This window comes from Megalobrama amblycephala, linkage group LG20, assembly GCF_018812025.1.
Source record: "Megalobrama amblycephala isolate DHTTF-2021 linkage group LG20, ASM1881202v1, whole genome shotgun sequence".
NCBI classification, from domain to species: domain Eukaryota; kingdom Metazoa; phylum Chordata; class Actinopteri; order Cypriniformes; family Xenocyprididae; genus Megalobrama; species Megalobrama amblycephala.
This window is the reverse complement of record NC_063063.1, coordinates 15291638-15314894: the sequence shown is the minus strand read 5'-3', so window position 1 is coordinate 15314894 and position 23257 is coordinate 15291638. Positions and strand designations below refer to the sequence as shown.

Genomic DNA, 23257 nt, shown 5'->3' with positions numbered 1-23257 from the left:
TACTGAAGGCTTTGCATGTACATGTTCTGCAAAAAATCTACTGAAATTTTGAAGGTACCCACAATGCCTTTTCCCATTTGCACCGCCCACAGCATTCTACGCTAATTTATCGATTGCATCCCTCCAAACTGCTGTATAAAGCAAATTAACAGGAGTTTTTTTTTTTTTTTATGTAGCAAACAGCAATATGTCCCAGGTTTTGAACATATATAATTATAGGGAATGTGGTAGTAGTGTACAATATGTCCTTAGATGAGGAAACCTCAGAAACCATGAGGGAAAACATGAGCATTGCATTGGATTCAGTAGTATAGCAGGGCATATTTCTAGACCCAGCGTTCAGTAGTTAACCGAGAGTTTCTCGTCGTCCTCCTCCCTCCCTCCCCTCCTCTTGTTCTTTCAGCGTGCCTAGCGTCATTGGTTGTAGGTGAACATATCCCGTTTCGGGCCCCTGGGCAGTAGGGCGAGATGATCAGAGAGATGGTGTTACAGATAAAGAAGACTGAATGATAACAAGGCATTTTGTTCTTTTGCAGAAGTAATGTGTGCCACAAAAAAAAGAGTGAGAGGAATGGCAGTAGTAACCATGATGCTCATGGTGGGCATCTTTTGGGGCATGTAGATCAAAAAGGGCACATTAGTAAAGAGTTCTACCACAGAAGTGCCACTATCGTGTGTGTGTTCTCAGTCTTTCCCTCTCCTTCTCTTGCTTTCCATGCTTTAATGTCCACTTGTCCCTTTCTTCCTCCACCTGCTGCACTTATTTACACGTGTGCACATCGTAGACCCTCACACACTCCTGGCAGCTGACGTAGCAGCACCAGTGGAAGATGCAGTGGCATTTCTCCTTACGCTTTTCTGTCCGTGTGTTATGGCCACGGCCGCAGCACAGCAAGTCGCAGCCCTCAATGCCATGCGACGACACGTTGCAGATGCGGTCGCGGGTACCAAACGAACCCGTCTCTGGGTTTGGCTCGCAGAAGTTGGGAGATCCCTCGTAGTACACCAGGTCTCGCTCGGTGGGATGTTTGAAGAAGGCATATTTGGCGCGTAGTGTTTCCACCCAGCCTCTGGACTCCCTGTGTTTCTCCACCACCATCTCGGAGGCGCTGTCGTACTTGTCTTTCAGGTAGTCCCCCAACAGCCTGAAGTCAGGCTGCGCCCACCAGCAGGTCTTCACTTCGCAGCTGCCTGACAGTCCATGGCACTTACAGCGAAGGTGCATGTTTTCCAGGATAGTCTGGAAAAGAGAAAACATTGGAAATTTGATGTTAGTTTGGCATTAGTTTAAGTCATCTATCAAGGACCATTTAAAATTATTGAGATTTGTGCCACTTACAAATTAAATGGCTGAATAAATGATCATAAATAGACATTTGATTTAAAAAAACGGTTAGTAAACGGTAGTTGCGGTTAAATAAAACAATAAGTGAATAAATAATTTTTAAATATATTTGCCAACAGATGACGGCAACCAAAGAACCTTTGACTAAATAATAAATAAAAAAACTCCCTCTCACACACGCCACTTAAAATAGACGTAAGATGGTCTGTCAGTGGACAATCTGACAGAATGTGCAATAATTAACTTTTTCCCCGCCACTGACTGTTCTATGCCTTTTCCACGCCATTTTCACTGTTATATGGTAGGGGGAGCTATTATGCATCTTCTGAAAGAGTACAGAATTTCCAGATCAAAATACAGGTGAAGAAGCAGAAACAAGCGATCCAAGCATTGCTTACACATATGTAAGTTACGCAATCATCAATCATTAAATGGCATATAAATCAAAACTGACTATGTTACTGAATAAAAGAGGTATAGAATGATGGACTCGATCTACTCGGACTATGTTTTGATTGTCGTTCTGAATCTGATCTGGACATAGTGTCTTTGTTTTTGTGGAGTTTCAGACCAGCGAATGGAAGTAGAGAGGAGGTTTCTTTTTGGAAGTTGGAGTGTCTTTTTTCACTCCAGGATTACTAAGGGTTTATCTAACCAGTGATCAAATTTAGAGTGTGTTCACACTTGTAGTTCGATTTGCGTGGTTCCTTTGGTCCGGACCAAAAAAAAAACCATTTAGTCCTGGTCCACTTAGCCATCATATATCATGGCATGTCAAGCCATTGGCATTTTTAATACCGAACCTAAAGATACTAAACCTAAAGTCACATCTAAAACAATTCTATGTGCTTGGCTAAATGTGCTCGTTGCACACGGATTAGGCATAACATTATGACCACCTTCCTAATATTGTGTTGGTCCCACTTTTGCTGCCAAAACAGCCCTGACCCATCGAGGCATGGACTCCACTAGACCCCTGAAGGTGTGCTGTGGTATCTGGCACCAAGATGTTAGCAGCAGGTCCTTTAAGTCCTGTAAGTTGTGAGGTGGGGCCTCCATTGATCGGACTTGTTTGTTCAGCACATCCCACAGATGCTCGATTGGATTGAGATCTGGGGAATTTGGAGGAGTTGTGCTCATCAAACCATTCCTGAACCATTTTTGCTTTGTGGCAGGGAGCATTATCTTGCTGAAAGAGGCCACAGCTACCAGGGAATACCGTTTCCATGAAAGGGTTTACATGGTCTGCAACAATGCTTAGGTAGGTGGTACATGTCAAAGTAACATCCACATGGATGGCAGGTTTTCCAACAGAACATTGCCCAAAGCATCACACTGCCTCCACTGGCTTGCCTTCTTCCCATAGTGCATCCTGGTGCCATGTGTTCCCCAGGTAAGCAACGCACATGCACTTGGCCTTCCACATGATGTAAAAGAAAATGTGATTCATTCAGACCAGGCCACCTTCTTCTGTTGCTCCGTGGTCCAGTTATGATGTTCACGTGCCCACTGTTGGCACTTTCTGCAGTGGACAGGGGTCAACATGGGCACCCTGACTGGTCTGTGGCTATGCAGCCCCATACGCAACAAACTGCGATGCACTGTGTATTCTGACACCCTTTCTATTCAGAACCAGCATTAACTTCTTGAGCAATTTGAGCTACAGTAGCTCGTCTGTTGGATCTCCTACAGAGACCAGCCTTCACTCCCCAAGTGCATCAATGAGCCTTGGCCTCCCATGACCCTGTCGCCGGTTCACCACTGTTCCTTCCTTGGACCACTTTTGAAAGATACTGACCACTGCAGACCGGGAACACCCCACAAGAGCTGCAGTTTTGGAGATGCTCTGACCCAGTCGTCTAGCCATCACAATTTGGACCTTGTCAAACTCTCTCAAATCCTTACGCTTGCCCATTTTTCCTGCTTCTAACACATCAATTTTGACAAATTTTCACTTGCTGGCTAATATATCCCACCCACTAACAGGTGCCGTGATGAAGAGATAATCAGTGTTATTCACTTCACCTGTCAGTGGTCATAATGTTATGCTTGATCAGTGTATGTGCGTAGCCTACATATGATGGTATTTTGACCAGCTGAGAACTCGTGAAGAGCTTATAAAATATGTAAAGGAGTCAAAACAGCGCCAGGAATCCCTCTGTCACACACACAAATGAAGAACTGCTGTGAGGAGACGCAGTTCGGACGCCTATATTGTACTGTATTGTGATTATGACAAGAAAAAACAGGTATGCTTGAGCATTCTGTCCTTTTTAGGGTCGCATCTTGTGACATCATGTCCTGTTTTTGGTTTGTTTGCATGTCTTTGGTCCGTGTTGCATTCATATTTCATTCGAACTTTTTATTTCATTCATTCGAAGAGTTTGTTTGGAAGTTGACAGAGTCCCATATTTCCATGGGTCTTCGGTCTGCATGTTTGTTGCACTATCAGAGCAATCACACCGGGGTTCATTTTAATTGAACCAAACATGCCAAGTGTGAACACACCCTTAGTCTGAAATGTTGCTTCTTCTTTAATAATTGTTGAATAAAAGCATTACACAACTGTATCTCAGTGCATATCATACTAAATGTCATCACATATCATGTGATATTGTTTGATTGATGTGATTATTGCCCGTATTGTCACCCTGCCCCTTCTAAAGCATATTTTTAAAACATCCACATACGAATCCAACAACCTGGACTGCAAGCTCTTTTACATGCTCTCAGGCCACAGGTGTTGTTCAGGTGCAGAGCGTGCAGACAGGCCCTTGCAGTTCTAATTCTCTTCTGAAGTCCCGCTTAATGGAGTATGCCATCGGCACTATATCTCTTTGTTTTGGTTTGTTTGCCTTAATTTGCTCGCTATATTTAGCTGCAGAATTCCCCAGCTGCGGCGGAAGGCAGGTGTTTGCAGGTCCCTGGGGGTCTAGTTGGGGCCGTTGACATCATGTCCCGAACTCTTTGGGCCCTGGGCGGGTCCCTGAGGCTGCGTCGAAACAATGGAGTATGCAAGGGTCCTGACAGGGCCGACTGTCTCAGTGCCTGCTCCTGTGGTCCCTCGCTGATCAAAGCGACGGCCTGTTGCAGTGTGGTCTCGCCTATTGCCCCTTAAGCACCTTTAGTGCAAAAGACTCCAATTCTGAGTCATGACAGCAGCAGTGACGGGCTAAACCCTGAACCCTAGTGTTATTCTTCCCTCCCTGCCTTCTTCAAACCACCAACTGAGTTTACACCTCTGTCACGGATCCAGTACAGATGCAAGTTATGAAAGGATAAGAGAGGTAATTACCCGGTAATTTCTCATGAAAATACCAGTTTTAAAGTTAAAAGTCTCTCGGAAAAGGGATCAGGAGATATTTGACAGATCTGCGGTGCATTAACACCTTTGTGAACTGTGGGGTAAGACCCACCCAGAAGTGGCACAAGTACAGCTTTGTTCTTTGTTTGGTTATCATGAACCGACTGGCTTAAAGGTGAAGTGTGTAATTTCTGTGGTACTACTGGAATCACAATCAGTTTCAATGACCTGACTGGTACAAAAACAACACTTTGCTCAGCCAATCATGTGAGTTTGGGGCGGAACTACCTGTTTGTCTTAGCAATGACAAATAGAGTATTTAAAAGCAGTTATTATTTTGCATTTCTGTTTGGTGTGGCGCACAAATTACACACTTCACCTAAAGTGATTTCACAAATATGGTGTGTATTCTCAGCTTTTCTCTTTTCACAATACATACAGTATGTCACCCTTCGGCATGTAAACGGCAGACACAATATTAAATTTCAATAGTGTAATGATGATATCCAGTGGTACTTAGCAGAGAGATATATAAGGATACCCAAGTAAAGGAATACACAATATGGCTATAAGTATGTAGACACCTAAATGTCATAACTTGGAATTAATTGGGTTCAGAGTCATTAATTAGAAGAGGTTGTCCACATACTTTTGGTCATGTGATGTATTTCTCAATGCCTGTTTTCAACATGACATCCATGACGCTTGCAATCCTGACTACAAGGTACACTACTGCTCAAAAAAGTTTTTAAAAGAATACTGTAAAAACAGTTATATTTTGAAATTTTATATTTAAAATAACATTTTTCTGTTTTATCTGATTGACAGCACTAATTTTAATATATTTTGAAATGTAATTTATTTTTACGGCAAAGCTGAATTTTTAGCCACCACAGTCTTCAGGGTCACATGATCCTTCAGAAAGTCTAATATGCTGATTTGGTGCTCAAGAAATTTTATTATTATTATTATTATTAAAGGTCCCGTTTTTCGTGTTTTTTTTAAAGCTTTGATTGTGTTTATAGTGTGCAATATAATGTGTTCATATTTCGCGTGTAAAAAAACACAGTATTTTTCACATAATTTACTTATCTGTATACCGCTGTTTCCACTGTCATAAAAACGGGCTGATGACTTCCTTGTTCTATGAAGTCCCTCCTTCAGAAATACGTAACGAGTTCTGATTGTGCCAGCGGTTCCTGTGTTGTGATTCGACAGCAGTTTAGCGCATCTTGCCAGGAAAGGTCACGCCTCTTACCATAACGTGGAGATGCACGGGCTCAGTGTTATTGTAAACATGTCTTTAATTTTACCCTATCAATTTGAGCCGGAATCAGACCCGGTGATTGGACTGCGGGATGAAAATAACAGCGTTTCGACGACATGGCGACAAACACACTCTACAAACGCAACTCTTGTGTATTCCTGTGGGCGGAGATTAGTCAAAAAACTGTTTTAGTGACGTCATTAAAGAAGGAAGTAGAGGGATGTAGTCCAAACTGGCCGTTCGATGTAGGCGACTTCTGTTAAATAAAATATCTCGCTTTGCATTGAACTTTGAGCTTTAAAATTTTACAGATTTTGTTTATACTCTAACAACAACATTACACACTAACTAAAATTTGAAACATGGGATCACGAAGAACGGGACCTTTAATGTCGAAAATTGTTGTGCTGCTTAATTTTTTGTGGAAAACGCAATACATTTTTTTTCAGGATTTTTTTGATGAAAAAAACCCTGCCAACATTTTGTAACACAATGTCTTTAATGTAACTTTTGATCAGTTTAATGCATTCTTGCTGAATAAAAGTAATAATCTACTTTTTAAAAATGTACTTAGCCCAAACTTATGAAAGGTATAGTGTACATATGGAATTATTCATTAAAAAATAGCCTAGAATACTTACAATCAACATTGTTTTTTAAAAATGAATTAGAAAGATCATGGGTCTCTTACCATCCGTCCTGCCTCATTGTTGTGCCTGTTCATGGCACTCCGGGCATCTGGTCGGTTCTCACGAGCGTCGGCAAACTCTCGAGACACCAGAACCCCAAACTCAGCATCTTCACTGCAACCACCCCACTTCCATCCCTCTCCCGGCGGGCCTTTATGATGGGAGTCACAGCCGCACATTGTGGAGGTCCCCTCTGCGCACGAACGGGTCACTGCAAACGCCACTCCAGCTGATGCAATCGCATGAACAAATGCAGATTCTCTTGTGGCTTGAGAGAAGAAAGAGAAGGAAGTGGTTTGATGACATTTGTGTAAACATTTCTGTTAAAAGTGTGTTATTGGTTTTCCACGTTCTTCTGACAGACATAATCCCGGTCCAAAGCCTAGTGAGCTGCCTACTTCTATGCAAAGACTGTTCCGAAAGGTAGGCAACTTAATTATGTTGCCTACTTAATTGGATGCTTCACCAAAAATGAAAATTCTGTCATCGTTTATTTCCCCTGATGTTATACTGAAACTTTGCTTTCTTTATTCTGTGGAACATAGAGATGATATTTTTGAGAGAGGTTTTTTTTTTTTTTTTTCATTCAATGGAAGACAAAGGTAACCAAAACATTCTTCTTTTATGTTCCACATGAGAAAGTAAGTCATACAAGTTTGGAACAACGTGAAGGTGCGTAAATGATGGCGTTTTCATTTTGGGGGTGAAAAGCAGCATTGCGTGTATTCTCTTTGGAGAAGGCAGTCCCAGAATGCACTGCGATGAGCTCAATGAAAAATCCAAGATGGCGGATGGGTTGAGAGAAATATTCATTATAAATAAACTATTTCATTCACTACGAAAAAGTATCAAAACGTTTTTTTTAACCCATTTTTTGTGAGTGCGCACTATATATTTATGCCTGTTACAGCTTTGTTAGCATCATGCTAATTGCAAACTCAATTGCGAGTTGAGTCTCCAGTGCTATTCCCCTTGTGTAAATCTAATAGATATAGGAAGTTATTTCATTTCTGCAGTGATCATGTTTTTTAATGATTCATTATAATGTTGTGTGATGGGCATTTTTGGTATTTTTTTCCTTTCGAGTACTGGATATCTCAGTAAAACGATTAATTGGAGGGGGGTTGGGAGTGAAGGGTTAATAAACTCAATCAAACACATCCTATATGAGACTGACCAGATATATAGAACATAAAAGTAATATTACAACTTAAATTTGTACAAAATGATGCGAATGCGCAAGTGAACTTGACCGTGCTTGTCTGAATGTGTAACTCCCATTGTGGATGCGCACCTCCCGTGACAACAACTCTGAAACAGGCAACTAAAGCCCAAAGAATTTACAGCATTCTATTGCAATAGTGTTCTTATTATAATGTTATGTATATAACAGATTGGTGCTGCACATCTTGCACTTGTATTTTCGTTAAAGTGATTACAGGCATTATTGCGCACTTTCAAAGCCAAAGTTTCACTTTAGTTCTACGGTCTGGACTTTAGCCGGCATGCTGTCCTAACTCTAACCAATCAGACCTCAGGTACCACCCAAAATGCCGCAATAACCAATCAGAAAAGGATAAATGGATTTTTTAAAGTCACGCCGATCATCGTTTTCATGATCGATCGTTGCTGTCACGTTCGAGTACTCAAGTACTCACGCCCATCAACGTATACTCCTCTCGACAGTATCAATTGCCTTTCAAGGACAATAAAGCATAAATTCTCACGGCGCATGGAGTTTCTGCATATCGAGAGCATTCCAAATCAGTCATTTATGAGGTTTCACGACAGTTAGGATGCTGCCTTAGAAGTCATGTAGCTAGACAACGAGACAGCTCACTCCATTTTGGAACTGAACTATCGTCTATCCTGAGGCTCTTGTAAAAGGTTTGAAGGAGATCCCTGCCTCTTTAACTGTTGTCCTCCCAAAAGTCTCTCATCTATCTGTGCTGTGTCTTCAGGGCATGGATCATTTTCTGTGATGAGCTCTGGAATATACCGACGAGGTGTTTGAGTGCTGCGCTGTAAACTTCTCTGACAGCACCGGGACGATTGTTGATCATGTCGCTTGTGGCTAATGCAGCCCGAGGTTACACTGACGTTGTGTCATCTCAAAGGTGTGCTGGTTTCTCTCTGGATAATGTTTCAGGAGCACCCCCCCAATCTCCCACCAGTCCGAGCCCTGCGGCCACGTGTGTGAAAGCCAGCAATAAGTCTGCGTGTTTGGTTTCTGAAGGCATGTGCTGAGAGATGGAGTTACGCCCCCTTTGAATGCAACAGCTTATTATGTAACCAGACACCATCTTTCACAATCGCAGCACACTTACTGTGGCTCACCAGTTCTCTTGGTCCCCACAGGAAAAACTGCAACTCAACCAACCCAATACAACTTCATCACCCCAAACATTTAAGTGCCTCTAATGACAGTGGTTCTCAGACCGAGTTTGTCAGGGATCAGTAAGGCCTATAATGGTGTGCGATTATCTAAAGGAGCGCCCACACACATGGAATATGCTGTATTGTGGGTAATGTAAATTTGTGGCCAAAACAGAGTGCCTGTTCACAATGTTGTGTTTAGATGATAGATGTCATGGTAACGTGTTATTGTTTTAGTACATTAATTCTGTAAGTCTGTCCAGCACTTCATTCTTTTTTTCCATAAGTGTCCTCCTGAGTTAAATCTTGGAGTATTTTGAGCTTTCAGCTGTTTTTGCTCATGCATTAAAAATCAGTGAGGCTCAAAACAACATTGAACACCACCGACTGTAGTTGTGTGAACAAAAATAGGACACTTTTTTTTTTTTTCAAAATACCTTATTTGTTTTTACAGAAGAAAGTCATATAGGATTTGAATGATGTGAGAGTGAGTAAGTGATGACAATGTTAATTTTCGAGTGACCTGTTCCTTCAAATCCCTAATATACTGCAATGAGCTCAGTGAAAATTTAAATCCATGATTGCGATTCAAACTGCAAGTTGTAGTGGTAGAGAGTTTCTTTTTAATCACTTATTACATTCCATGATGGTTAGGACGCTTTCTTAGAAGGAAGTTGTCTATGTAGACAGTAGTGTGGCAGCTTACTAAAAAAAAGTGCTATATAGCACTAAAAGTGGTTCTTGGCTCGTAATCATAGGGGATCCACTTTTGGTGCTATGTAGAACCATATCTTTAAAGGTGATATACCGCACCTTTGTCAAATGTTGCTATCTAGAACCCATAAGAGGTGCCATATTGCATTTTATTTCTTCAACAAAAATGGTGCTAAACAGCACCAACAGTGGTTCTTTGGCTCGTAAAGAACCTTTAAAGGGGCTTAACAGGTTCTTTGTATGGCAGGGGTGCTATATAGCACCTTAACCATCCCAAAAAAACACTGAAGAACCGTTGAAGAACCATGGAGGGGCTTAACAGGTTCTGTATACAGTAGCGGTGCTATATAGCACCTCAGTCATCCCAAAGAACCGGTGAAGAACCACTGAAGCACCAAGATTTGGTGCTATACAGCACTTAAAGTGGTTCCCCTATTATTACGAGCCAAAGAACCACTTTTAGTACTATATAGCATATATATAGCACTATATATATTTTTTTAGAGTGTAGGCTTTGGTAGCCTATCCTGAGGCAAATCACAATTGTCAAGACCATCAATCAACCAAACAGTTTTCTGATTTTTAGTCAGTATTTATGAGGTTTGAAGTCATATAGCCAGCATCCAAATATGCCTACTTCCCTACTATAGCTGAAAAAGCATTCATAAAACAATTTGAGAAAAGTACCTGGATACCCTATACTTCAGAGATTCTGAAGTACACATAAAATGGACACTTTACTATCCCATGATGGCAGTGAAGTGGTGCAGCTTACACAAGTCACATGACAAAGCCAACATGCGGCTGTAGCACATCTGGATTTCATTCATACTATATAGAACATAACCATTGCAAAGTTTGTTCCTCTTCCTCAGTATGTGATTTCAGGCACAACATTACTGTGTATGCCACTCTAAAAAAATGCTGGGTTTAAAATCAACCCAATTTGGGTTGAAAATGGACAAAACCCAGCGGTTGGGTTAAATGTTTGCCCAATCTGCTGGGTAATTGTATTTAACTCAACTATTGTTAAAAAATTACTGTATTGCTTGCTTAAAATGAACCCAAAATATGTTTGAAATGAACATTTATTATGTGTAATAAATGAACATTTATTAATTAGTTTAATGAATAATAATTAAACAATAAACATTTATTCAATTGCTTATTAATACGTTCACATTTTGATTATTATTATTGCCTCTAATGTGTCTGATTTTTAATTCCCAACTTATTTTGGGTTAATTTTAAGCCAGCCATATAGTGATTTTAGTTGGGTTAAATAAAACTGCCCAGCATGTTGAGCTGGGTTTGTCCATTTTCAACCCAACATTTTTTAGAGTCTAGTATGCTCCTGAAAACTAACAAAATCAATACACATTTAAAACAGTCTTTCTCTTACAGAAAAATATTGATTACTCATCCTGCACTACAGATTTTTCTCCAATCAGATCTCTCGCTCTAGAATGAAATTTTCCCTGAATTATGGTTCATGACTGTGACATAACTAAAGCTGAAGGCTTTTGAGGCTAACCCCATTGAATATGTCCCACCCAAACTTCCTGTTTCAACAGGAAATGCACGAGCACAGGACAGACAACTGTGTTCGACAAGCAATTTCACAGGGTCTTTAAGACATTATGGATATTCGTTGCCGCCTAGCTGTTTCTCATGAATTTGCAGACTCATCTCACCCCTGGTATTCTTGTTTTATTCTTGCAGGAAGTTCATGTCCGCACAAATAGACAAACAGTCCTTTTTAATAAAGGTTGTGTTTGGGCGCGCACCTCTCTGGGTTTGTAGCCAGAAGGAGGCCCAGTTGGTTCTGGCAGGCCCAGCTGGGTTCACCACAACAGAGAACTGTGAGCTCTGGGCCCCAGGAGCCCTGGCCGAGGGCCAAGAAGAGCGCAGCTCCCGCTACCTGCTGGGTCCATGAATCCGCCTTTGTCTCTGTGTTGTCACACCGTATTACCCACACAAAAGGGCCCAGCACCCCGCACCCCATAGCCCAGTTCAGTGCTGCCCAGAGCAGGGGCTGGCATTCCCAAAAAGGAGTGACCCCCCCACCTCCTGTGACACACATACACAAAACACACATACATCTCATACCAGCCACTATGCCAAAATATTCCAAAGCGTTTAAAAAATCCAGTCAGGACCCATCCGGCCAATCCAAGCGCAGGCAGAGAACCTTCTTCCTTATCTTCACCTCATACTGTCCATCTCCTTCATCCTGTGCTTATCCCCCTCTTGAGTTCCCCCTGCCTTCCACCTCTCTTCCTCCATGATGGGGAAGGATGGGAGATTCCCTTTCAGCCTGCTTTCATGACACAGTCAAAAGGGCGTGTGAATGGGGCGTCCGTGGGAGCCGGGCGGTAAGAGGCACACAGGGATGGCTCATACTGGCCTTCATGCACAGTAGGGGTCGAAGTGAACCCTCTAGCCCTTTTCTATTGCTTGTAATCTCATTTGGCCTCCCTTCTCTTTTTCTCTCTCTCTGTCTCTCCCTCACTTACTGCCTGTTCCTGCCCAGGTCCTGCACTGCGGATAACTGCTTTAGTATCTTAACCATCCAGAATGTATGTGATTTCGTGAGGGAGAGACCCATTTAGCATCCTTTCTGTCACGACTGGGAATCGATGTTCTGTCACATCCTTTATTAAGGGAATTATTATTTATTAGGTAAAGTTATTTTTGTCCCCTTCACCTCAATTTTACAGAACCATTTGCATCTAGAGTATCAGAAAATTTCTGGAAAACCCAACAAATTTAATGTCAATCAAATGTTTATAGCAAGATGTGCATGGGAATTGAAAATGTTACACAATTACTTTTTTTTAAGAGCCATGAAATAACTCAAGCAGTTTAATTTTCTGTGTTGACACGTTTTCTATTGAAACAGCAAGTTTGGGTGTGGGGCATATCGAAGAAAGTGTGCATTTTTATATAGGTTTATGTTTTAGCCATAGTTTTTGTCTTTTTATAAAAATGTTCTTTAAGTCTATTGAATATTTCATCATATAATTACTCATGTTCGTCCATTGCATTTCAGCTGAAGTAGCAACTGAATTTGGTTGACGAAAATAACATTTATTTAATTGTTAATTTAAAAAAACCAACAGACTTAACTTTATATTAAACATTTAGAAAAAATCATAAACATTTATTTATTTGATTATCTCAAAATATATTAAGGAAATACAACCGGTGAAAAATGTTCTGCTTGATTTACTTAAAAAAAAAATATATATATATTTTTTTTTGCATAATTTTATTACGTAGATCAAACAAGACTAGTCTTTGTACAAACTACGTAATTTTTCTGTCTGTTCAAAAAAAGACAATTTGCACATAGAGTAAATTTGATTTTAGCATTTCCCTAGTCATTTTTTTTGTGTGTGTATTTTAAGTTTCCTTTGCAATACTTTTTACTCAAACAATATAATACTGAATTAAACCACTCTTATAAAGTGTATGCTTTACTTAGAAACATCTAAGTAAATAATACAATAGATATTGTGTAGACACCATATCTACATAATAGAAGTAATGCAGCACCTGAACATGGAGACTTTAATACTTTGGTACACAATACACAAAGACGGTAACATTCGATGAATCGTTTTTGATTATAATTGAATGAATTTTAAGTGGAGAATGAACTCCATGGGTCACAAAATGGCAAGTTACTAATCCTAAAACAAAAGCAATGATAAAACAGTGTAAACACAGGAAAAAACTTTATTAATGTTATTAATTATTCATAACCCAGTGCATGATGGGAACACCAGCATCAGAAAAGTTAAGTAGGTTTTCCTTAATTTTATAACGTTGATAAGCTTGAATTGAGTACTACTATAGAATTTACTAAGTTTTTTTTTTTTTCTAACCTTTTCATGTAGAAATTACATTTGTTTTTTTCTGTAGTATTTACTTCACCACAGAATCATTTTTATCAGTGTACTGAATTTTTAACAATAATTTTAACAATGATTTAAATTCAGGTGTTTTGGAAACTATTTTAGGACACTGATTTGAATGTAGCATGCTATGAAATCAGTATTCAACCTCAACAGTATCCCAGCACAATAATGTCTTACAGTATTACTTTTGTCCTCATATTTTCGTCAACAGTATTAAAATAGTTCAGTTATCATCATTATTTGTAAATGGTTCGTTTGCTACTAAATAATGATTTGCTACTAGCCTGCTGTAACTTTTAGGAATACACTAGCATAATGGTTGAACTCAAAGCATATACACCTAGGCTAAAAGCAGTTTTGCTATGTAGAAAATGTGATTATTCTAATGGCAATTTAAATACAATACGTTTGGTAGACTTATGTGTGCTGTTAACACATACCTTTGTCAAGTACTGGTCCAAATATGGCTAGATTGTCCTTGATAGTGGTGCAGTTCCACCTGCGGCCACGGAACTGGTGCTGACATTCCTGGATTCCCAGTTTGACTCCCTCCGCTACACTGGGCATGATCTCAATGTAATTGCGGCAGAAGCGCAGTTGTTTTGGCACCAAGCCAGGTATGGAGCCACACAGGATGGGTTGTGATCCTATGGATGAGTACTGCTGCCCAAGGGCCAGGGACCTGAAACACAAGAGTGAAGATTAGACCCACATGTGGACACACTAGAAATCTTTTACTGGAGGAAAGTTGTTCAGAGTGATTACGTAATCTAATCTTTTAGTTAATGTGTATTTTTTGTCACTATTATTATAGTTTGTATAGTTTGCATGTTGGTTTAGTATTATGTGTAGATTGGATGTTAGTGTTGGAAAGTAGTGATCTAGTCAGTTATTATACCAATCAGTTATAACCTGTGCAAGAGGTGGATTTTTTCTGTGTGGAAAATAGTGAAAGCTTAGAATATTTATGTCTTTGCTGATCCAGTTTTTAACCCAAAGCTTTGTGTGTGTGTCTGTGTCATTAGATATTGGCTGTTGTACGTGTATTCATGTGTGTGGTTGTGTGCAGTAGCTGAGCTGACAGCAGATTTCCTTCTGCTCCAAACAGTGCGTTGCTCAATGGTTTTATGAACATTTCATGGAAACACTTCATGGAAACAGGCCCAATCTTTTAGTTATTCCAGATACTATTGTACTTTCACATTGATAAATAATTTTATTGCCATCTTTCTCTGTCCAAAATAAGAACAAAATCACACAATTGTGATTACGTCCCTGTTTTTACGTACATTAATATTACGTGTAACCCTTACCCACTTTTAGCTCTTCTTGCTGATTATCGCATATTTTTAAACAATTTTGCATGTGATTTGCCTGTTCGATAACATATGCAGAACACACGCTCTGACTGGAACTGTAATAAGTCAAATATTCAGTGTTGTAAATCCTGTCAATGTCTGGAAAAGATTCAGTTGTACAGCAGAGGAATCTATTAGCAGTTCTGTCCTCATTTTCTCACAGACAATGCTATAAAACATATCTGCATGAACCTCTGAACCCACTGACTCCTTATCCGTTAATGTCGCATTCTGTAAAGATCATTTAAAAATGTATAATACAAAAAGTTCAGATTATAAATTCTGATCGGATGAGCCAATGCAACTCTTTAATGCGCTAAGTACCTGCCTAAACCATAAAAAGCTACTTTGCGGAAGAATTGTTTAATCTGATTGTTAGTAAATTAAATTCAGCTGTCTTTTATCATTTTGCTGTGGACATCAATTTATAAAACAATATGGCGTTTGATGCCCCCTACATTAAAGTCGTTAGAAATGGAAGTAACTGTATTTTTTTCATATTGTGACGTATATTTGAAGATGGATTACCGAAAAAGAAAAAATATAGGGTGAGAGTTCTATGCATTGGTTGTTGATTGGATGGAAGCAGGTCTGAATTTTTAGTTGATTGTAAGAAACGGGCAGGTTTATGTAGACAAAACGATTGAAGAAGTCTGTTGTTTCCCCGGAAGGTTGGGTTTGAAATTTCGATTAAGAGTTGTGAGGTAAAAAAAATGAAAATGAAACATATGCACTGATGAATTTTTCACAGTTCAATTACATGCATTTAAAAGCCTGATCTCACTGGAAAACGTAACTATGTTACGATTTTGTATGAATTCGTACAATTATTAGAAAAAGTAAGCATGGAGGTCCACCCCTAAACATAACAGCCACTGGGGTTCAAGCAGGTTGTACGGAAACGTGCAAATGAGATTGTACGAAATCATACGAATTAGCCATTAATTCACCAAAACGTAAAATAGTTTTGAATTGCCATGAGATTGCGTTGGTGAATTTTCATTTCATGCAAACGTTAAGGGATTTTCTATGGAAGCCCGTTTCCACCACTAAATAAAAAAATAAAAACCGTAATTGCCACATTTTCATCTCAGAATTCTGACTTTTTATCTTGCAATTGCGAGTTTATATCTAAAAATTCTGACTTTTTTTCTCACAATTGCAAGTTATAAAGTCACAATTCTGAGATATAAACTCGCAATTGCGTGATATAAAGTCACAATTCTGAGATATAAACTCGCAATTGCGTGATATAAAGTCACAATTCTGAGATATAGACTCGCAATTGCAAGGAAAAAAGTCAGAATTGCAAGAAAAAAGTTTCACACAGTTGTGAGTTTATATCTCACAATTGTTCGAAAAAAAGTCAGAATTGTGACTTTATCACGCAATTGCGAGTTTATATCTCAGAATTCTGACTTTTTTTCCTCACAATTGCGAGTTATAAAGTCAGAATTACTGTTTTTATTTGTTTATTTAGTGGCGGAAATGGGCTTCCATAATTTTCCATTAACCATTCATGAACTGGGGTCCCAATAAAAGGACTCTACACTGCCAAATATATATTTTTGTAATTTTTTCTGACCCTGTGAAATTAAGCAGCAGCCTTGAGTGTGCAAAGACTGTATTCCATGCTTTTATGATGAGATATGCTGCCTGGCAGCGCTGGCATAGACGCTGTCTTGTGGGCCAAAGGTTTACCTGGTTCCCCCTTCGGGCCAGTGGAGGATCACACCTATTAGAGATCAGCCGCTCACGATGACCTCAGGCCCCCCGCGGGGTGCAACCCTATCACAGCGCCAAGTCTCTCTGACAGATGAGTGTACTGCTGCACCCCTCGCACACAAAAGCCCCAGCATTGAAGTCAGAATAGAAAAATCCCCCTCAGAGGCTTCTCGGCTTTTCTTTTGCTCTCCTCCCTCGCTCCAGTCGTACATTCTCTCTGTTTGATGTTGTGTGAAACCGTGAACACAGAGCTGGGAGATGTTAACGGGCTGCCAGGTATCAGAGGAGGTGTGAGAGGTGAGTCTTTGTATTAGAGGAGCCGAGAGTCTTATGTTGAGAGAACTTGCGTGTCTTGCTGCCTTTGATGCATCACATGGGTGCGTCATAGCACTGTCGACTTGTAATTGAGTTGACGTCATAACGCTGATGTTTGTGTCTGCATGTAGGTGAAAGTGGAAGTGTTCAAACAGCTGCACAGGTAAACATTACATGTCTCTGTTATATAATATTACATTCTACCATAATATATGGTAGAATTGTCAAACACATCCCTTAAAGGATTAGTTCACTTCAAAATGAAAATTACCCCAAGATTTACTCATCCTCAAGCCATCCTAGGTGGATATGACTTTCTTCTTTCTGATGAACACAACCGGAGTTATACTGATAAATATCCTGAGGCATCCACACAGCAAAATCCCCAGAGTTAAATCAACTCTGCTCAGAGAACATATGGTCCCTCTCTACATAGAGTTAAAATAACACTGAGAGTTAAAGTTAATGAGATAAAATGCTGTTTGTGGAGTTGTTTAATCAGATCTTAAGAGATTTAATGTGTTTTATCTCCAGTTGATTTAATCTAAGACTGTATCTGGAAGTCATTTGTAGTTATTGTGTTTCTCTTCAGTGATTCTGCTTGTTAACAGCAGGTGTTCATCACTAATGCTCAATCATAACTTAATCACTTAATTATCTCATTAGCTATTTACTCTCCTTTTCAGTGTTACTTTAACACTATATAGAGAGTGACCATATGTAATCTGAGCAGAGTTGATTTAACTCTGAGGATTTTGTTGTGCAAGCTTTATAATGGCAGTGAACGGGACCAATGAGTATGAAGCTCAAGAAACTGCATCCATCCATCATAAACATACTCCACGCGGCACCGGGGGGATAATAAAGTTCTTCTGAAGCAAAGCGATGTGTTTGTGTACGTTTTTTTTTTTTTTTTCTTTTCCGGAAGGCATAGGACGTAGCGTAAGCGTTTTGAACTACGAGAGGTGTTACACTTTCTTCGTAAGTTGAATACGGAAGGCGATCTGGCAGAAGCTATATATTTTACTTTATAACCTGTTAAATATGGATATTTTTCTTACACGAATGCATCAATTTGCTTCAGAAGGCCTTTATTTACCCCCCAGAGCTGTGTGGAGTACATTTATGATGGATGGATGCACTTTCTTGAGCTTCATACTCGTTGTTTCCCATTCACTGCTATTATAAAGCTTGGACACTTCAGGATATTTATTTATATAACTCCAATTGTGTTCATCAGAAAGAAGAAAGTCATATACTACACCTAGGATGGCTTGAGGGTGAGTAAAGTTTGGGGTAATTTTCATTTTAAAATGAACTAATCCTTTAAAGCAGCGGCTCTTTTTTTTTTTTTGTCAAAGGCCATCCATTGTCCAACTCAATATTCAAAGGCCCCACATAGGCTAAGATATTTCCTCCAGTATTTCTGCTATAGTTATGACAACACTGCTTGCAATGCAAGAAACTGGGAATGTTGATATATTAAATTAATTAAAAAAGATTCAAGATTCGGATTCAGTATAAACATACAATCAATAAAAACGATAGTTTTTGAGGAGAAAAAAAGACCTGATTAAATTTTTTTCTTGAAAGTTATTTAATATATATTAAATACATTTCTTTGTATTGTGTTTTTAGGATTTTAATATAATTAAATCATTTTTATACATAATTAAATGAGGTCTCCCAATGGGCCTGACCCCTGGCTGAGGATTACTGTCTTAAAGGGATAGTTCACCCAAAAATGAAAATTTGATGTTTATCTGCTTACCCCCAGTGCATCCAAGATGTAGGTGACTTTGTTTCTTCAGTAGAACACAAATGATGATTTTTAACTCCAACCGTTGCCGTCTGTCAGTGGTATAATGCAAGTCAGCGGGAACTTGGACTATAAGAGTAAATAAAACACGACAGACAAATCCAAATTAAACCCTGCGGCTTGTCACGACACATTGATGTTTTAAGACACGAAACGATCGGTTTGTGCAAGAAACCGAACAGTATTTATATCATTTTTTTACTTCTAATACACCACTATGTCCAACTGCATTCAGACCAAACGAGTCGAGTGATGAATGCCGTTGGACATAGTGGTGTATTAGAGGTAAAAAATTATATAAATACTGTTCGGTTTCTCGCACAAACCGATCGTTTCTTGTCATAGGACATCAATGTGTCATCACGAGCTGCAGGGTTTAATTTGGACTTGTCTAAGCAAGTTTTATTTACTCTTATTGTAGAAGTTCCCATCCACTAGCATTATTTGACTGACAGACAGCAACGGTTGGAGTTAAAAATCATCATTTGTGTTCTACTGAAGAAACAAAGACACCTACATCTTGGATGCGCTGGGGTAAGCAGATAAACATCAAATTTTCATTTTTGGGTGAACTATCCCTTTAAAGGGATAATTCACCCCATAAAGAAAGTTCTGTCATAATTTACTCACCCTCATGTCATTCCAAACCTTTGTGACTTTGTTTCTAATCTAGGACACAAAAGAAGATGTGTTTTTCCACACAATGAAAGTCAGTAGGGTCCAAAAGAACATTTGGAATCCATTGACTTTCATTGAATGGACAAAAAACAACCACCAATACATTTTTTTTTTAAAAATGTGTGTCCCACAAAAAAATGATAGTCATAATGGATTGGAATGAAATGAGGGTAAGTAAATGATGACAGAATTTACTTTTTTTTTTAGTTGAACTTTCACTTGAAGGAAGAGCAAGCAGTGCTTGTTTTTTTTTGCCTGTATTTATCACTGTAAGCTTCACTGTTTTCCATCCAAGAAGCCATGGTTACAGTATGACATTTTTTATAGTATGTCATTCATTTTCTCCACCATGTATTATTCCTATCAGTTTCGATTTTTATTTTCTAAGTGTCTGACAGAAACCCCAGCCCCTTACATAGGAACTTACTGGAAGCAGAGCCTGTTTTTCTGCTATGTTTGCTGACTGAGTAAGTGGCATAATTACACATTTGGTTGCAGTGTAACTGTCCATTAATCTCTCACCCATGTGGATGATTAGTGTGTTGGTGTGTGCGTGTTGTGCTCAATGGTGGATCAGCCTTTCTCGGCCCTCTACTGTGCCTATGCATCAGGTAGAGACTCCTAATTAGACGTGGATGCGTTTGATTTAGTTAATTACTAAACCACATGCTTTGATACAGACCCGAGCGTGCTTTCATCGCATGCTTCACGTCCTTAGTGATCTGTGGTTTGTGTGGTTGTGATGTGCACCATTGACTCTGAAGTGGATGAGAAGAGGAACACGTCAGTGTGGAGTGAACGCAAATGCTTAAATACACACCAAAACCGTTTTGAGGAAAGAAGGGTGCGGCGACACAACCGAGTAGGGAATACAAACATTGGGTTGATATGAGTTGCTAATTTGTCTGCTGGAATCTGCTACTGCAAGGAGACACAGTGAAGCATTAGGGTCTAGCAGGTGCTTGTCTGAGCAGGTTTAGGGCCTCCTCTAGCCTTCAGGTGTTCTCGCTCACTTTCCGTGCTGCTGGGTGGGTGGTGACTGCGGCGCAAGATGAAAATAATGACGCAAGCATTAATGAGCCATTGCAAATCACAGCTACAAGGATTATGAAGTGAGGGAATTCCTCTCTACACAAAACAGAGAAATGTTCTTTCGCCATTGGCTAAAGATTAAAGGAATACCCACCCAAGTCTCTTGAAAATATCTTTTCAGTATTATGAAAGTGAATTAAGGGTTGTCATAATAATTAATAAAATTGTTTTTACATTTCATTTAGGCTTTTATTCACATATAAAGACAAAAATTGGACTCAATGTTAATATGAAGGAATTTTCTATATCGATATGTTTTCCCCATATTTTGAATTATGCGTTGCATTGTGTTTTAGAGTTAAAGGAAAAAAACTTAACGCATAATGTCCTGGCAGAAAATTAACAGTATCTTTTATGTTTTTCTACTGATTTTTTATCTTACAATGCATTGACCAGCACACATACATAGAGCACATCATATATGGTAAATTGAAGAGCAAGCGTACTTGACAATAGAGAACATACCTTACTGGTTCTCATGCATCAAGCAAGCACATCTGAGCTTCTGGTTACCATATTTGATAAATCTGTTGATCATACTGTATAAACTTTTTGAAGCATCAAAATTTTGGTGGAATGGACTTTCAATGGAGGGACAGAAATCTCTTAGATTTCATTATAAATATGTGTTTTGAAAATTAACCAATCATACAAGTTTGGAATGACTAAATGAATAAATTTTCAATTTTGGGTAAACCATCCCTTTAAGTCTCTTGAAAATCTCTGTTTAATATAATGAAAGGGAATGAGAACATAAGTTGTCGAGCTCCAAAATGACCAAAAAAACATAATAAAAGTAGACTCTATGCACCACGTTTACTATATCTGAAGCCTTTAGAAGCTGTGCAACAGTTTTGTGTGAAGAATAAACTGAAATTTAAAGAGGTAACTCACCCAAAAATGAAATTTCTGTTATTAAGTACTCACCCTCATGTCGTCCCAAAACCCCAAGAGCTTCATTTGTTGTCAGAACACAAATTGAGATATTTTTGATGAAATCTGAGGATATCTGAGCCATACATAGGCAGCAACGATATTGCACCTTTTGAGGTCCAGAAAGGTAAAGGCCGGAACACACCAAGCCAACGCCGACGAACTAGTGGCGATGAAAGCAGACTGCGGGGTTGGCTCACGTCGGCAGCGTCTGTGTCTAAAGTTGCCCTGACGCTCGACAGCCGACGGCCAAGTAGCACGTCCGTTCTGCCTCTGCGTGAGATGAAATGCCTTTCCGAACCAGCAGGTGGCAGTAGCTGAACAGCCAATCAGAATGATCAGAGGGCCCGACGGACCGACGAGCTCCTACGCCGATTCAACATTTTGAATCGGCTGAAAAAAAGCAGATGAGGACCAACTTCAGCCGACGGTGCGGAACACACTGAGAAAACTTAGTCGGCCGATGAACAAAAACTACCCGACTGTCGGCTTGGTGTGTTCCTGCCTTAATAAAGACATTGTTAAAACCGTCGACGTGACTGCAGTGGTTCAACCTTAATATTATGAAGCGACGAAGATACTTTTTGTCTGCAAAAACAAAACAAAAATAACAACTTTATTCAACAAATCGTCTGTCCCCTGTCATACTGCTACGCTATGTGTTTCGCGCAGAGCAATGTTTACATCCAAACGACAGCTCAGTAATGGCGTGTGCTGCTGACGCAGGAGCCGGCCAATACTGAGCCCGTGTTCAGACATAAACACTGAAGCTCTGCAACAAAAATAGCAGAGCTTCTGGACCTCAAAAGGCGCAATGTCATTGCTGCCTATGTGTGGATTAGATACCCTCAGATTTCATCAAAAATATCTCAATTTGTGTTCCAAAGACAAACGGAGATCTTACGGGTTTGGGACGACATGACGGTGAGTATATGACAGAAATTTCATTTTTGGGTGAACTAACCCTTTAAGTAATTATTTACTGAAAATCTTTCGCCCTTGCTTTTCTTGGTGTTGTTCATGAGTGAAGTAACGATTCCTGTGGCCAGTTGCATAAACATAGCCACTATGTTTAAGACATTTTATGTCTTAAAAACTAGTCTGACCAACTATCAGGTAATCAGTCTTTTTTTTCTTCTTTTTTTACTTTTTGGATTCAAATTAGGCCAGAATACTTTTTTATGTAACTGACTTAAAGTTGGCATGAAAAAGTTTCGATAGTCTTTTCTTCCCTGTTGTTACTTATATCCTAGTGACAGGCTTCTTGAACAAGAAAAAATGCAGGGCGGGACTTGTCCATCAGGAACTGATTGGATCGTTGTGGTTTGCTATTGCTGTGATGTCATGTGAGTGACAGGTTGTCCCGCCCTCACACCAGTAAACACATCATCAGAGAAGAGATGTTATTTTGATTAAAGGTTTGAGGTCATTTGATTTTTTTTTTTTTAATAATGATGTGCACGGATAAATTATTTATATTAAATACTGCAATTTTCCATAAAAAATAAGAAGTGTCAATTTTGATTTCATGGTGACTCTCAAAGAAAAAAAAAAAGATGACTAAGTAGTCTAAGCAACTTATGCAACCAGCCACTGGTTCATGAATAAACTTTCCCAGCACATTTTTCAAAATTTTCCCTTTTCTGTTCCACAGAAAAAAAAGTCATACAAGTTAGAATCATTATGAGGGTGAATAAAGATTAATTTTTGGAGAAACTA

At 39.3% G+C, this 23257-nt stretch overlaps 1 protein-coding gene across 1 annotated transcript in view; it reads right to left on the bottom strand.

The window, feature by feature from the left end:
- Nucleotides 1-760: 760 nt before the first annotated feature.
- The window catches only part of wnt3 (wingless-type MMTV integration site family, member 3), a 35235-nt gene continuing 12738 nt past the window's right edge, over nucleotides 761-23257 (bottom strand). The window contains exons 2-4 of the mRNA XM_048171160.1: nucleotides 14059-14300; nucleotides 6608-6873; nucleotides 761-1240 (exon numbers count right to left, since the gene is read on the bottom strand). Of these exons, the coding sequence (XP_048027117.1) occupies nucleotides 761-1240; nucleotides 6608-6873; nucleotides 14059-14300 (988 nt within the window). The remainder of the gene's footprint in view (nucleotides 1241-6607; nucleotides 6874-14058; nucleotides 14301-23257) is intronic.